The sequence below is a fragment of the Acomys minous genome (genome assembly GCF_964271855.1).
Source record: "Acomys minous genome assembly, chromosome: 5".
Lineage (NCBI taxonomy): Eukaryota > Metazoa > Chordata > Mammalia > Rodentia > Muridae > Acomys > Acomys minous.
In genome coordinates, this window is record NC_140494.1 from 102,358,964 (window position 1) to 102,372,393 (window position 13,430).

At 47.5% G+C, this 13,430-nt stretch overlaps 1 protein-coding gene across 7 annotated transcripts in view; it reads right to left on the reverse strand.

The window, feature by feature from the left end:
* The window catches only part of GRIK4 (glutamate ionotropic receptor kainate type subunit 4), a 427,994-nt gene that overhangs the window by 15,383 nt on the left and 399,181 nt on the right, over nt 1-13,430 (reverse strand). For 6 of the 7 annotated variants that reach the window (XM_084782224.1, XM_084782226.1, XM_084782221.1 and 3 more), the window contains 4 exons: nt 10,500-10,673; nt 6,916-7,081; nt 5,002-5,227; nt 865-993 (listed from right to left, as the gene is read on the reverse strand). In XM_084782224.1, coding sequence (XP_084638350.1) covers nt 865-993; nt 5,002-5,227; nt 6,916-7,081; nt 10,500-10,673 — 695 coding nt within the window. The remainder of the gene's footprint in view (nt 1-864; nt 994-5,001; nt 5,228-6,915; nt 7,082-10,499; nt 10,674-13,430) is intronic. The other variant, XM_084782227.1, reaches the window with a different exon arrangement.

A 13,430-nucleotide genomic window follows, 5' to 3' on the forward strand; every position in this document is an offset into this window, starting at 1 on the left:
AGTCTAGAAAGAAAAATAAAATATGTTCATGTGGGAGGGGCAGGAGTCCTCTCTGAGGGAGCCTGGGGACAAAGCAGCATAGAGGAGGGAACAGGTGCTCAGATTCTAGGGTAGATGCAAGATGCAAGAGGCTTGGGGAGTATCAGAAATAAAAAGAGAGTCAGGGGGGATAGATCACATTGGGCCTCAAGGCTTCAGGGAACCTAAAATCTATTCTGAGAGAGATAGGAAGATGCTGAATGAAAGATACCTCGTGCAGAGGTATGATGTGGTTATATTTGTATTTTAAATACAAATCACTCTGGCCACTGTCAAGATAAAAAAAAGGGGGGGGGGAGATCAAGCTATTGCAGCCATACATGAGGGAATTGGGAAGACAGCTGTGTTGGTTTGGATGGGAGTGTCCTCCGTTGCATACTTGGTCCCAGGTTGGTGGTGATCTTTGGGATGGCTAAGGATGTGTGGCCTTGCTGGAGGAAGTATGTCACTGGAGGATGGGCCTTGAAGATTCAGAGCCACAGGTCATTTCCAGTTTGCTCTCTCTACTTGGTCTTTGCCATCCAAGATATGAGCCCTCAATTACCTGCTCCAGATATCCTGCCTCCATTTAGTCTTTTATCACAGCAATAGAAAAGCATACCACGCAGTTGCGGGCCAGGGTGATCACAATGGCATTGGGATTGGAGAGGTAGATTCAGAGAACACGGCATCTCTGGAGTCTGTGTGTCTAATAGCAGAAAAAGACTCTGGGATGGGACTGGCCCCCAGCAACCCAATCTAGGCTTTGGTGTCAAAAGTATCCTACAAGTCAATGCTAGGACTCTGGGCAGGAGAGCAAGGCCATGATGATACTGTCGTGCTTACCTTTGGCTCTGTGGTCCTCTTCCTTGGGGCATTTTCCCCCTTCCCACCACTTCCGCTTCAGAATCTCCAGGCGGTTGTTCTCCTGCAGCTGGAGAATGGCCAGGTCGAACTCATCCCGGAATACTGAGCCTACAGGGGCAAAGGAAAGCCCGGGGCAGGGCGTCAGTGTTCTCAACACACTGAGCTCCCCTTCCCAGCATACTGCCTGGTCACTCTGTCAACTTGAACTTTGGGAGGGACACAGATATAGCAGGTGGCACCTGTCCCCAAGACCACTCTCCTCTGGTCTACCTTCTCTGCTAAGAGAAGGGCCTTCTGGTGTAAGCTCTTGTAGTCTCCTTCCTGCCACATGACTAACATGATCATCTTATGACCAAAGACCTCAACACGGGCCATATAATGGCTTCCTAGACATTTGCGCTACCCATCTGCCTTCTTCTAACTTAAATGGAGGGCCTATCAGAACCCAACAACCTGCACAATGACACCCAGGAAATTGGATGTAGATCTGCCTACTAGCCTCTAGGAAGCCATCATGTGTGTTTCTGTGACACAAACTTCCATTTGTCCAACTTCTGTTTCACATCTATTCATTTCTTGGGCACTTGTGACTACTTCCACATTACACTTGACAATCATTTACCATAACTAGACACAACCCACTGAAAGAAGAGCTAAGCAGAGCATCCTCACATCCATTCACACAGAGAAGGGAGTCACCAGGTGTCCCCAACTCTCATAGCCCAGTTTACCAGAACCTACTGCCCTGCCAGTCACTCCGTGTCCCTGCTGTCCTTTCCTTCATCATGCAGAAAGAAGGCTTCTTTCTGTTGAACACAATTCTTTATAAAAATTTCCAATGTGATATGGTCAAGGAGCTTTGGTTCTAGAATTCAGGTTTAATCATAAAAACAGGCTCAATGTCCTACAACATTGATCATTAAGATCTGTGATCATTCAGAAAAAGCTATCAAGAAACTTGGAAAACAATTCAGTTGCCCAGTTTGCTTTCCCAAGCACTACAAAGATCCCACGTGGACAGGCACCTCTGAGAGCGTCTATAGTGTTAGGTACAGGAAGAAGCCTGCATACACCAATGAGGGTGTTTCGCATTTAATGTATATAGGAATCACTGGGGGATTCTGTTAAATGGAAGGTTCTGATTCAGTGGGTTCAGGGTAGGGCCTAAGATCTGAAGTTCAGGTAAGATCCAAGGCAATAACCAGGCTGCCGAGCCACAGACTAAGGACTGTACAGTGGAGCCCTCCCTTCTTTAGGCACAACTAGGCTGAGGGAACCTATGACGAGCCTGCAGCCTTGGATGTGCTTTTGTCACGGATGTCCATGCACATCCATTTGTAGAATGGCTGTGTAATATATATACACTTGTAGCGAATGAGTACACGAATAAATGGCCCTGCACATGTGGACAGATGTTAGGCTAATACCATCTAGAGTTAAAGACAAGTGTTCCATTGCATCAAGACATGTTCATCCAGACCCACAGTGGACCAGGGGCTGCACTGAAGGCTACTCTGCTTGCTCCCTGATTGCTTTCTCAGCTGCATCACCATCTGATTCAGGTTCCATCTTTCTTTATTGGTTCTCTTCTTTTCCCTGGGCCCAACCGTGTCACCCATTTCTGTAGTGATTCTCCCTCTTCCCACCTGAATGATGGCATGCACTGTAACCTCAGCAGGTCTAAGTCTTTCCTCATTTGTGGTTGCATAATGTTGGTCCCAGCCTCATGTGAGAATGTGAGCCTCCCCACAGCAAACCTCAACCCTGTCTATTCTGTCCTGTCTACCTGGGGGACTCAGACAGCAATATAGTCTGTTCGGGAAAGTACTGCATTTGGAGATCAGTATCCTAGGTTCAAGGCTACTCTTTCTGGGTTATGACCTTGGGTAAGTTCTATTCTCTGCAGTATGAGCATAACCAGTCTACCTCCCATGTGGCAAATTAAGAGAGATAACACACATAAAACTGTATCACAACAGGTACAGGACAATGGCCTTTCTTTCCAGCTTTCCTTTGGTTATAAATGAAACTTTCTAGAACTGGCCTCTTTCACCTCAACTATGTGTGGCCAAGATCCCTGTGAAAGGAAGCACTTGACATTTAGGTTAAATTTATCGAGTCACTAGAGTATTACCCAGGTGCACCCCAAGTTCACCTCATGATCTACCCCACCATCTTGAAAGAAAATGTCAGCCAATACATTTGCCAAAGAGGCTCATAACCTGTAATATTAATGGGCACTGATAAAAAAGATGACCATAAACAGAGCCTATCAGAGTTTGCCAGTGCACAGAGTCAAGTCTCCACTTACACAACTGCTGGGGTCAGAGCTGACAGCATTCAGGGATGACTTTCATTATTGCCCGTGCTCATTTGGTTGTTTTTCAATCAGTGTTGTAAGAAGTGATTTGCTTTTACCCGACAACACGGGGAAGTATGGGGGAAAATGAGGACACTGATGTTCCCCAAGGAGGCTAAGTGTGGGACACCCAGGGAAGGCACCTGACCATGTCTAACCATCACAGTGATTCCCTGAGTAGCTATGAGGAACTTGGCTATTCCTTGGATGACCGAGGCTGGGAGAGGTTAAAGCGCCTCTCTGAGGTACATACACTACCAGGTCTCCCTGACTCCAAGATCATGCTCATTATATTCCAAGGTGTAAATGAATTCAGTAATTGGCAACACTTCCAGGCAGGGAAAAAGTAATCCAAGGATGTGAAATGTGACTACAAGGTCTGCATGCCAAAGGTCAGAGCCTTCACATGGTCTGATATCCCAACTTCTCCATTCTTCTGCCTGCCATCTTATTCAGGAACATGCTTATACTAGGACAGCTTGACACAGTGATGTGGTCGATGGACCACACTGAATCACCCAGAGGATGTGTTACATCCCTCACAGTCACAAAGGCTAAACACATCTTTTTATTTCCTGGTAGTGGAGTTATCAGCAAAGTGAATGCCCTTTAAGAAGCACAGTGGTGGCACCATCTTAGAAGCCAAACAACTTACAAAACTGGATGGTGCCCGGTAAGTGTATTGTACACAAGTGCCCATCTTGGATGACCCACACCAAGCAGGGGTAGACAGGGCAGTGAATTCTACATAGAACGTGAGTGTCATCTCATGTAATCTTGTCAGTGAACTACAATCAGCAAGGTGTGTTCATCTCGGTGCCTCTAGCTCTTCCTTCTTCCCACTGTCAGTAGAGACCTTAATCAACAGCGAAATAGCCAAGGTGCTAAAACCAACCAACCAACCAAACAACAAAAAAACCCCAACACAAAGCAAAAAACGAAAACCAAAAGACAAGAGAACAAGGCCTAAAGTGTCTGCCAGGGCATCAGTACTCTTCAATAATTAGAATTATTCCTGAAAACTGAAAGAATGGAATAGCCAGTCAACGAGTTCTTTAACTAACTGATTTAGGGAGCTGGAGAGATGGCTGCGTCAGCAAAGTACTTGTGCAAACATGAGGGCCTCAATTCAGATCTTTAGCACCCAAGTAAAAAGCGAGGCATGGCGGTGCGTGCCTGCAAGTCTGAGGTTGAGGAAGCAGAGATGGGAGCACCCAATTCAGTGAGAGATCCTATATCGAAAACTAAGATATAGAGGAATTGAGGAAGACATCCAACATTGACCTCTGGCTCCCATGTGTGTGCATGTGAATACAAACACACACACACACACACACACACACACACACACACACACACACACACACACACACACTTCTACTTAGATGTACAGCCAGTGGCAGTGGCACATGTCTTTAATCCCAGCACACTCAGGAGGCAGAAGCAGGTGCATCTCTGAGTTCAAGGCCAGCCTGGTCTATAGAGTAAGTTTCAGGACTAAACAAAGAAATTATGTCTTGAGAGAGAGAGAGAGAGAGAGAGAGAGAGAGAGAGAGAGAGAGAGAGAGAGAGAGAGAGAGAGAAGTACTTGTGCTTGCTATTATTTTAAACCCTAAGAAAGCCCACCTAAAGTCATTCTCAAACCTGTTGGTTCTAGAAACAGGGACTAATGGATTCTAGACCGCATTCAGTGGCTTTGGCTCTCCTGACCCTGCCAGGAGGAAGCTATACCCAAAGGCTGTTGCTCTCCTGCATACCGACTGGCATGCCAATCCCATAGCCCTTGGTGTCCAGCAGGCCCCCAATCTGAGTGAGGTTGCAGTTTCGCTGCCGATAGTACTCATTCATGGTGGACTCCAGCAGGAAGGCGTAGTTGGAATTCAACACCCTGGCGATTCCCTCCTCCGTGCTCTTCACAAACACGCTCGGCTGCTTGGAGTACATATAATTCCACATGCGTTGGTAGGTCTGGTAACGGGAGTTCTGGGGGAAAGAATCAAAAGGGAGCAAGGTTGGGAAATGAGAAAGGAAACGTTGGCTTAGAGAGGGAGGGGGGTCCTTCTGCAGCTGTACCCCACCCACATCACAGCCAAGCACTTTTCCCTTTCTATTGTCTCAAGTTGGGGAGGGGGGTGGTCACTGTCGTTATGTAGTGGCAGGCCTTTAATAAATGAGGAAGGGACCTGCTGTACGGTGAGTTCTGCCCTATGGGTTGATCACTGGTTCTTTCTCGCCTACCCTCCTGGGTTCCTCCTCATACAGGCAGAAGTGAAATTCTGCTCACATCCCTTCATTGTCCCTCAGTTTGGGGCACGGTACTGAGCTTTATTCCAGAGTGGCTCTCTCCTACCCACTCCAAGCCAGTGTATCAACTACACAACTCAAGGCTGGCTTCTGTTTACCAATAATAACAAGACAGATTTCTGGGGGGAACCACCGCAACTCTATTTGTACAAAGCCTTCCCCCGTCCCTGTGCCAAGAGACACAGAGATTCCTATGGAAAACAGAGCGAAGGCCTTGGGCTTGTCTCATGTGAAAGCACGCTTCTTGGATGTTAGGTTGGTTAGACAGCCGTGAGCCCCAGGGGAAATCTGCTTCCCTGGAGCCCTCAAAGCATATGAAAACTGCCATTCTGCGTGCGTGGCCTGCTTCTGTCAGCCTTGGTGATCAATCAACAGCTTGGCTGTTATTAAACACTACACTATGGCACTGGTTTCTCCTCAGCCTTACAAGGCTGTATCCCAAAGACCCCAAGTGTGTCTGCTCCAGAGAAGTCACCAGGCTTAGAGACCAGGCTATCTTCTTTTAGTGTATCTTAAATGTTGGTCATATGCACATTATTTTCACTAGTGTGAGCATATGTGTGTGTGTGCTTATGTTTGAACATATGTGTGCATGTACAGGTGGACTTGGGTCTCTTCCTTTACTACTCTCCACCTTGGTTTTTTTGTTTTGTGTGTTTTTTTGGGGGGGGGGTTGTTTTTTGTTTTTTGGGTTTTTTTGGGTTTTTGCTTTTTGTTTTCTCTTTTTTGATGCAGGGGGCTCTTCACTGAGACCAGCATTCACTGACTGGTGATACAGCTGGCTGTTGAGCTCTGGCTAGAGCCTGTCTCTACCTCACCTCCAGCACTGGGTTCCAGCTGTGCATATCCACACCGGCCTTTCACGTGGGCAACTACGGATCATCCAAATGTCAGCATTTTACCCACGGGGCTACCCCAGCCCCATATTATTTTTATATTGCTCTAAGTACTAACCATAAACTCTAACTCACTTTTTAACATTTAAATGAGCATGTCAGCTCCATCCTATGCAGTAATGTAAACGAGACGACAAGTCTCATTCACAGCGCATAATGCCCATAAAACAAACACAAAACTATTATAGATTTAGAAGGTTCCGTCACATTAGTTCTAAAATCATCACAAGCATTAATAGCTGTTCGCGCACAACAACTTAGGATGGGTTGATAGTCATACAAATCCTCTTGGGACCTCATTCTGGGCAAATTACATGGAAGAGGAGAGAACTGAGCCCCGTGAAGACCTCTAAGGTAGATGTTCAAAAGAGAACGGGATGAGCAGAGCTGTTTTCATCCTTAGCGCAGAGGTACCTCAATTTCCCTCTGCCCTCCCCCCATGTTGGTGATGAGCAGCCACAAGGTGTTTACTTGGAAGAAGGTCATGCTGGAGCCTCCGTGAATCGTGCCGTACTCAATGGCGGTCTGGTCAGCCAGGTCATCCACTGACTCAATGGGCACTTCCATGCGCTGCACAGTCAGGAAGGCTGCCAGGTTGGCCGTGTAGGATGAGATGATGATCAGCGTGAATGCCCACCTAGGCAGAAAGAGACCAGGATGGTATCATTGCCCAGGCACTCCCAGGAGGATTGGGCCCCTGAGTCCAGTCCTACTATGATCCAGAAGATAGCAAGTGTCGTTCTTTGAAAGAGACATCAGCTCAGCATCGGGAGGGAAAGGATGCAGGACATACAACGTCGAGGGACATGAACTGAGTCTGTGAGTGTTGCCTGGAAGATGACAATTGGTTGTTGGGTTTTTTTCTTATATCTAAATTGTGATTACTTGTTGTCATTCAAAAGATGTGTAGTCCATGCACATAAGAGTCTGGGGACTATAAGACATGAGCTAGTGAATGGGGTGAGGGCTTTGTGCAGAGCTGCATGTTGCCGTGTGCCGAGCATCTAACGTGAGCGATGCCTATTACTTCGGCTAATCCCTACCACTCAGGGAGGTGAGCCTACCATCCACCTGCTGCAGAGAAGCAAAGAGAGGCTCTGGGAAGTACCTTGATAAACACTGATACAGTTGTACAGAGCCAGTTCTAGGGCCTTTAACAGCAGAAAGTCTTCAATGAAGATGAGCTTGTGAAAAAGCATCTTTGGACTGCTGAGAAGTTGAAATTGGAAAACACTCTGACAATGGGCAAGCTGCTTCTGACTTGAAAGAGTACTCTATTGAGTCGCTAGAATTCATTTGAAATTTGAATAATTCTGCAGTGCAGGCAGCATATATATATGCCAAACAGCACTGTGTTCACTCTAGTAGGTTAAGCAAGCTTTTCCCATCTGCTCATTAGGCTGGATCTACATCAGTACCTCCTAGTGTGTTAGGGGCTCAGACACAGATCTAAGCTCGAATCAGTCTGGAGAATCACCAATTCGGAATCAGCAGCATCGGAATTCATAAGGCTTTACCCAGTATGCAGACACTGCCACATTAATGCGTAGCTTTTGTCATGGGACTCGGGCAGCTGGCAGCTGCCAGGTGGATTTTCAAGACCAAGAAATCCCATGGTTCCTTTTGTAAGGTTACCAAGAACTCCAGCTGTATGCCTTCCTGGGCCATCCACTAACTCAATGGTCTTTTATATGCTAGATCACCAGGGAGCTGGATTGTTTGTTTGTTTGTTTTTAATTGTTGTTTTGTTTTGTTTGGGGGAGGGGGTGTTTTTAAATTTTTGATTTGTTTTGTTGTTGCTGTTCTGGTCACAGTCCATCAATAAGATAGCAAGGAAGGCACTAGTCTTTTTCTGGGCTTATTTATCTAATAAATGGGGATAATGGCACCTGCTTTACATATCTCTGGGGACTGGCAGCAGCAAATGAGGTACTATGTCATTTGTGATCAGCAGCCTAGAACGAACTAGATGAATACAAGAACCAGAGAAAATGTGGAGAGGCCTCCAGGCTGGCTCGGGGATTAAAAAAAAATTTATCTGACCACCTCCCTGTCACCTTTTCAAGTAGTGACCTCTAAGTGACAGACTCTTCTCCTTGCTCAGGACTCGCTCTCTGCTCTTTACACAGTTGGAGGCTGCATCCCAGGACCATCCCTAGGGGCAAGCCTGAGGACGCACTGTCACGAAGCTGGGTTAGTGTACCTTGAATGTAGACATGGCCTCAGAGCTGTCTGGGAGCTTCTCTCAGGTTCACGGCCACACACTGGGGCCTGTTCTTTCCTGGGTGGCATGTGGTCATTTTGGACCAAGATGTCAACCAACTCAATTCCTCCATTACAGGCCGAGCTACCTCAGGGTGGGGTTGTGCCCTTGTATCAGAGAACATTAGCAGTTGTAAAGCTGGCATTCTTCTGAACCATGTGACATTTTCTGTCACTTGCTCTGGCTAGGAGATCCAAGGCAGGTCATGGTGGTCCTGACTTCTGATCTCCCACTGTCCTAGGGGACTAACTAAACCTTGATTTTAACATCTAAGAACTCAAGAGGCTAAGAGACCTGCTGATAGCTGTGGACAAGGGACTAGTGAGGGTCTCTCATGGTGGCTTCTCTTTGTTATAGTGTTCCTTTCCCAGCATGCTCTGGAACACAGTGACTCAGCCATCTGAGGCCTGCTATTTAGAGCAGCACCTGGCAGGAGATGGGCTTCTAAAACTCTCTGGAGGAAGGCTTTCCTTGGGTGTGGTGGGGAGCCAACGGTAGACTCAACAGGCAAAGAACAATGGCCCAGGCACACTAGTGGCAATGAGCACCCTTTGGAAGGAAAACTCCAAGGGAACAAAATTAACACCCTCGGGGCTTCCTCTTCCAAGGCTTCTGCCTAGGTGTCCTAGGCTTCGAGGGGATTGTGCAACTGTCTCAGCTGAGACATCGCCTCTTCTTGGGGACACAAGACCCAGTTCTGCATGTTGATCTACTCAGTAACTTCTTGGCAACGCCCAGGAACAGGCAAGCCTCCTGCCCAAGTGGCTTAAATCCTGCCATATGTACTATGTATTAGGGCAAATGGGAACTCTAGATAGAAAGGGTGTCGTCGCCCCAGCTCTAGAAACAACTCTGGTACCTGTGTCTAGAACCAACTGCATGACCTAGGCGCTAGCAAGGATGGGAATATCTCGTCTCCTTTTCCTTTGGCTTAAACAGGCTGAGGAGGAGGCAGGGGGAGTTGGGCTGTAATTTCTGGAAGCTGCAGCAATCAAACCTATAGTAGATTTCGAAGGGAGGATCCAATACTTGTATTTTTCAAACTTGTCTCTCTAGGCTGCATATATGGTCATTTTCTCACAAGAGTCTAATACAAATGCCTAGTTCATACATAGCTCCTCTACATTTGCAAAGAACTTTCCTAATGTTGAATCATTTGCCCATCAGAGTTCTAAGAGATTGACCGTTGCCGTATCTCCTGAGACAGACAGGCCTGTCCTGCAGAAGCAGAAGCAGGGCAGAGCAGGAGGAGGACAGAGGCTGGGAAAGCTGGGAGCAGAGAGCACAGAAGGAGCCTCCTCCTTGGGGACTTTACTGCAGGCCCTATTTGCATAAATCTGCATATGCTTTCTCTTGGCCCAGCTACTCAATCTCAGTCATCCTTCAGGTCAAGAGTTTGTTTTGCTATAAAGGCTGTTTCCTTTGTTTTTTCTTTTTTCCTTCCTTCCTTCCTTCCTTCCTTCCTTCCTTCCTTCCTTCCTTTCCTTTCCTTTCTTTGGCTCTCTTCTGTATCCAGACTCTAGAGACAGGACTTGTAAGGCTTCCTGCTAGGGTCTGCCTGGTAAGGCAGATCTTCCTGGTTGTTCTCCTTGCCATCAGAAAGGGCAGATCTGTTTGGAACCCATACAGGATTCCTCTGTGTGGACGCAGCTATCCTGGAACTCCCTCTATAGACCAAAGTGGCCTCAAATTTAGAAAGCCATATGCTTCTACCTTCTGAGTGCAAGGATTAAGGCCATGTGCCATCACCACCACCCAAAACCCTAGCCCTATGTCTGCTATGGGGCCTTACCAGACTCCACTAACACAGCGGGTGGACAAGGCGCGAGGAGCGATGGTGGAGCCTTGCTGCATGAAGCCTCCAACTGGAAACCAGAGGCTGTTGCCTAGGGAGTACTGGTTGACCAGGAGGTTACACCGGCCCTGTGCACAAGGATGTGGACTGTACCATTCATAAGGAGTTAACCTGCAGGAGAGAAGACCACATTCCTGTGGTGAGAAGGGTAGACATGGGATGCTGGGAAGGGGCACAGCTCATCTTCTTGGCTATACCTGTGTGATAGGTCAGCTACTTACTTCCCTTTGCTGTACTTAGATTCTTGGATTTCTTTTTCCCATGGAGAGGGCCATGGGGATTGGACCAGGTTGGTACTTCTCAAAACTATTTGTATTTAATTATTCAAATAAATAAATATCTTTCTCCTCTAAGGAAACTCAGATGTTTAACTCCATTGTTTAAAATGACTAAAAATGATGCCTTTGACAGAAAGTTGGGAGCATCAGGGGTGGGCAGTCTGGAAGGGTCCTTGCTCTTTGATGGTGAATTCCTAGAGACCAGAGAACATTCCCAGGGTTTTATAGGGCCATGGCTTAATAATCCTCAACCTAAACCTAGTTCTCACACCCTAGGCTGCATCAGAATTGCCAGGAAGGCTTGTAAAAAATAAAAAATAAAAATAAAAAGAAAGAAAGAAAGAAAGAAAAGAAAAAATTCCCTGTGCAACAAGCCTGTGAATTGTATGAGCTAAAAGCCTGTAAGGTCCTGAGTGATGTGGACGGCACCAGGTCAGTATCCACAGTGACAGCCACCGACTCCCTCTTCTCAGATGCAGTATCCTAGATATCCAGCCTTAGAGATGCAGAGGTCCAAGTCTGAGCACTGCCCCCTGCTGTGAGGTGGCTCTGGTGATGAGCTGGCATGGGCATGGGCACCTGGAGTTTCATTTTGCTGCTCTAAAACCTCACCTACAGCATATGAGAGATGAAAGTACAGCCTGTCTGTTTGAAGAAGCGCTGGGGGCTTCAGGGTTCTCAATGCCCACATGTGTCTGAGAGCTCCCAGGAGCCTTTGCACTCCACGGAACCCATTTGCAAACCATTGCCTTAGAGCAGGTTATCCCATGTTTGCATAGCATACAGATATGCCGCCGTATGTTTAGCCCTTCAATGTCTTTTCTATTTTCATCCTTTGTGACAGGGTCTTACTCTCACCATGGCTGGCCTGGAACTCACTATGTAGCCCAGGTTAGACTCAAACTCATGGGAATCCTTCTGCCTCATCTCCTACTATGAAAGACAAACACATTTTCTGTTGTTGCTGTTGTCATCATCATTGTTGTTGTTGTTGTTGTTGTTGTTGTTGTTGTTAGTTAATGCCAGATTTGAGGCAGCATGTGGGTATGGCGGCCACAGAGAAGGGTGCAAGAGCTCATTAGTGCATCTTTAGGTGAGTCAGTGGGTGGGTATGGTGGCCACAGAGAAGGGTGCATGAGCTCATTAGTGCATCTTTAGGTGAGTCAGTGGGTGGGTATGGTGGCCACAGAGAAGGGTGCAAGAGCTCATTAGTGCATCTTTAGGTGAGTCAGTGGGTGGGTATGGCGGCCACAGAGAAGGGTGCAAGAGCTCATTAGTGCATCTTTAGGTGAGTCAGTGGGTGGGTATGGTGGCCACAGAGGAGGGTGCGGGACCCCATTGGCGCAGCTTTAGGTGAGTTGAGCTTGTGTGTTTGAACAACAACAAAGCCCTAAGAGCCATTTTAGAGCCTTAGAGGTGACTTGAAAACTGCGCAGACTCCACTAGCACCAACTGTCCACACATACAGGCTCAGCCACAGGGGGCCAAAGAGACTCTCAGAGCAGCAGAGCCTGGATCTCGCAGACAGCTTCCTAAACACAGCAACAGACAGCGCTGCGAAGTGGAGAGCGGAAGTGCCAGACAGCACGCGAGCTCCCGCGCCTTGCCAGCTGTCACTGACAACAGATACTTGACAGTGGCGATGCCTATGGGGCCAAGAGGGGTGGGTGGCACACAAGTAGTGAACTTGATGTCTTTGAAGACTACTAGGTGGTCATGGAGGCTGTTTGATTTGGCCTTTGATCACTATGGGAAGAGGCACACTGGGGACTTGTGAGGCTCAGTCCGTTCTTGTTGCCTTTCCTGAGAGGAAAGAGCACAGGCTCCCCAGTCCATAGAAGGAATACAACCTCCAGAAGACCTTCTCAAAGAGATGGAGCATGGGACAAAGGATGAGCTAGCCCTGATGCTGGGATATGGAAACAAAGAGAAGCCATTTGCTTTTTTGTTTTTGTTTTTGTTTTTGTTTTTGTTGTTGTTGTTTGTCTGTCTGTTTTTTGGTTTTTCGAGACAGGATTTCTCTGTGTAGCCTTGGCTCTCCTGGACTCACTTTGTGGACCAGGCTGGCCTCGAACTCACAGAGATCTGCCTGCCTCCGCTTCCCGAGTGCTGGGATTAAAGAGGTGCGCCGCCACCACCCGGCTCGAGAAGCCATTTGCACCAGAGCCTCTGTCAGATTTCTAGCACATTCTGAGCTGTTCTCCATTCCCACCCAACAGTCCGCTATGATGAACTGAGGGTTGAGCAGGTGGTGGGGACTTGAGTGGGTGGAAGGCGGCTTTGTCCTGACGTCCAGGTTACCTTAGCTCTGGCACAAACAACCTCATCTATGTACATTCTTAGGAAGTTGCAGCTTAGGGACACCCAAGAGTTCTTCCATATAGCCAGGAACAGTTCCTAGCATCTGGGGACGAGGGAAGGCTAATTCTCCCTAGTCCCTGATCCTGACCATTTCTCTCAACCCAATACTGCACACAAATGTACCCTCTTGTTGCCTGCTGCCCTCTGTGGTTCTTGTTCAACAAGACAGCTGTATTTTCAGAGGGAGAGCCAGCCTCCGCAGAGGAGGCATCTCCCGGGCCCGTGTCAC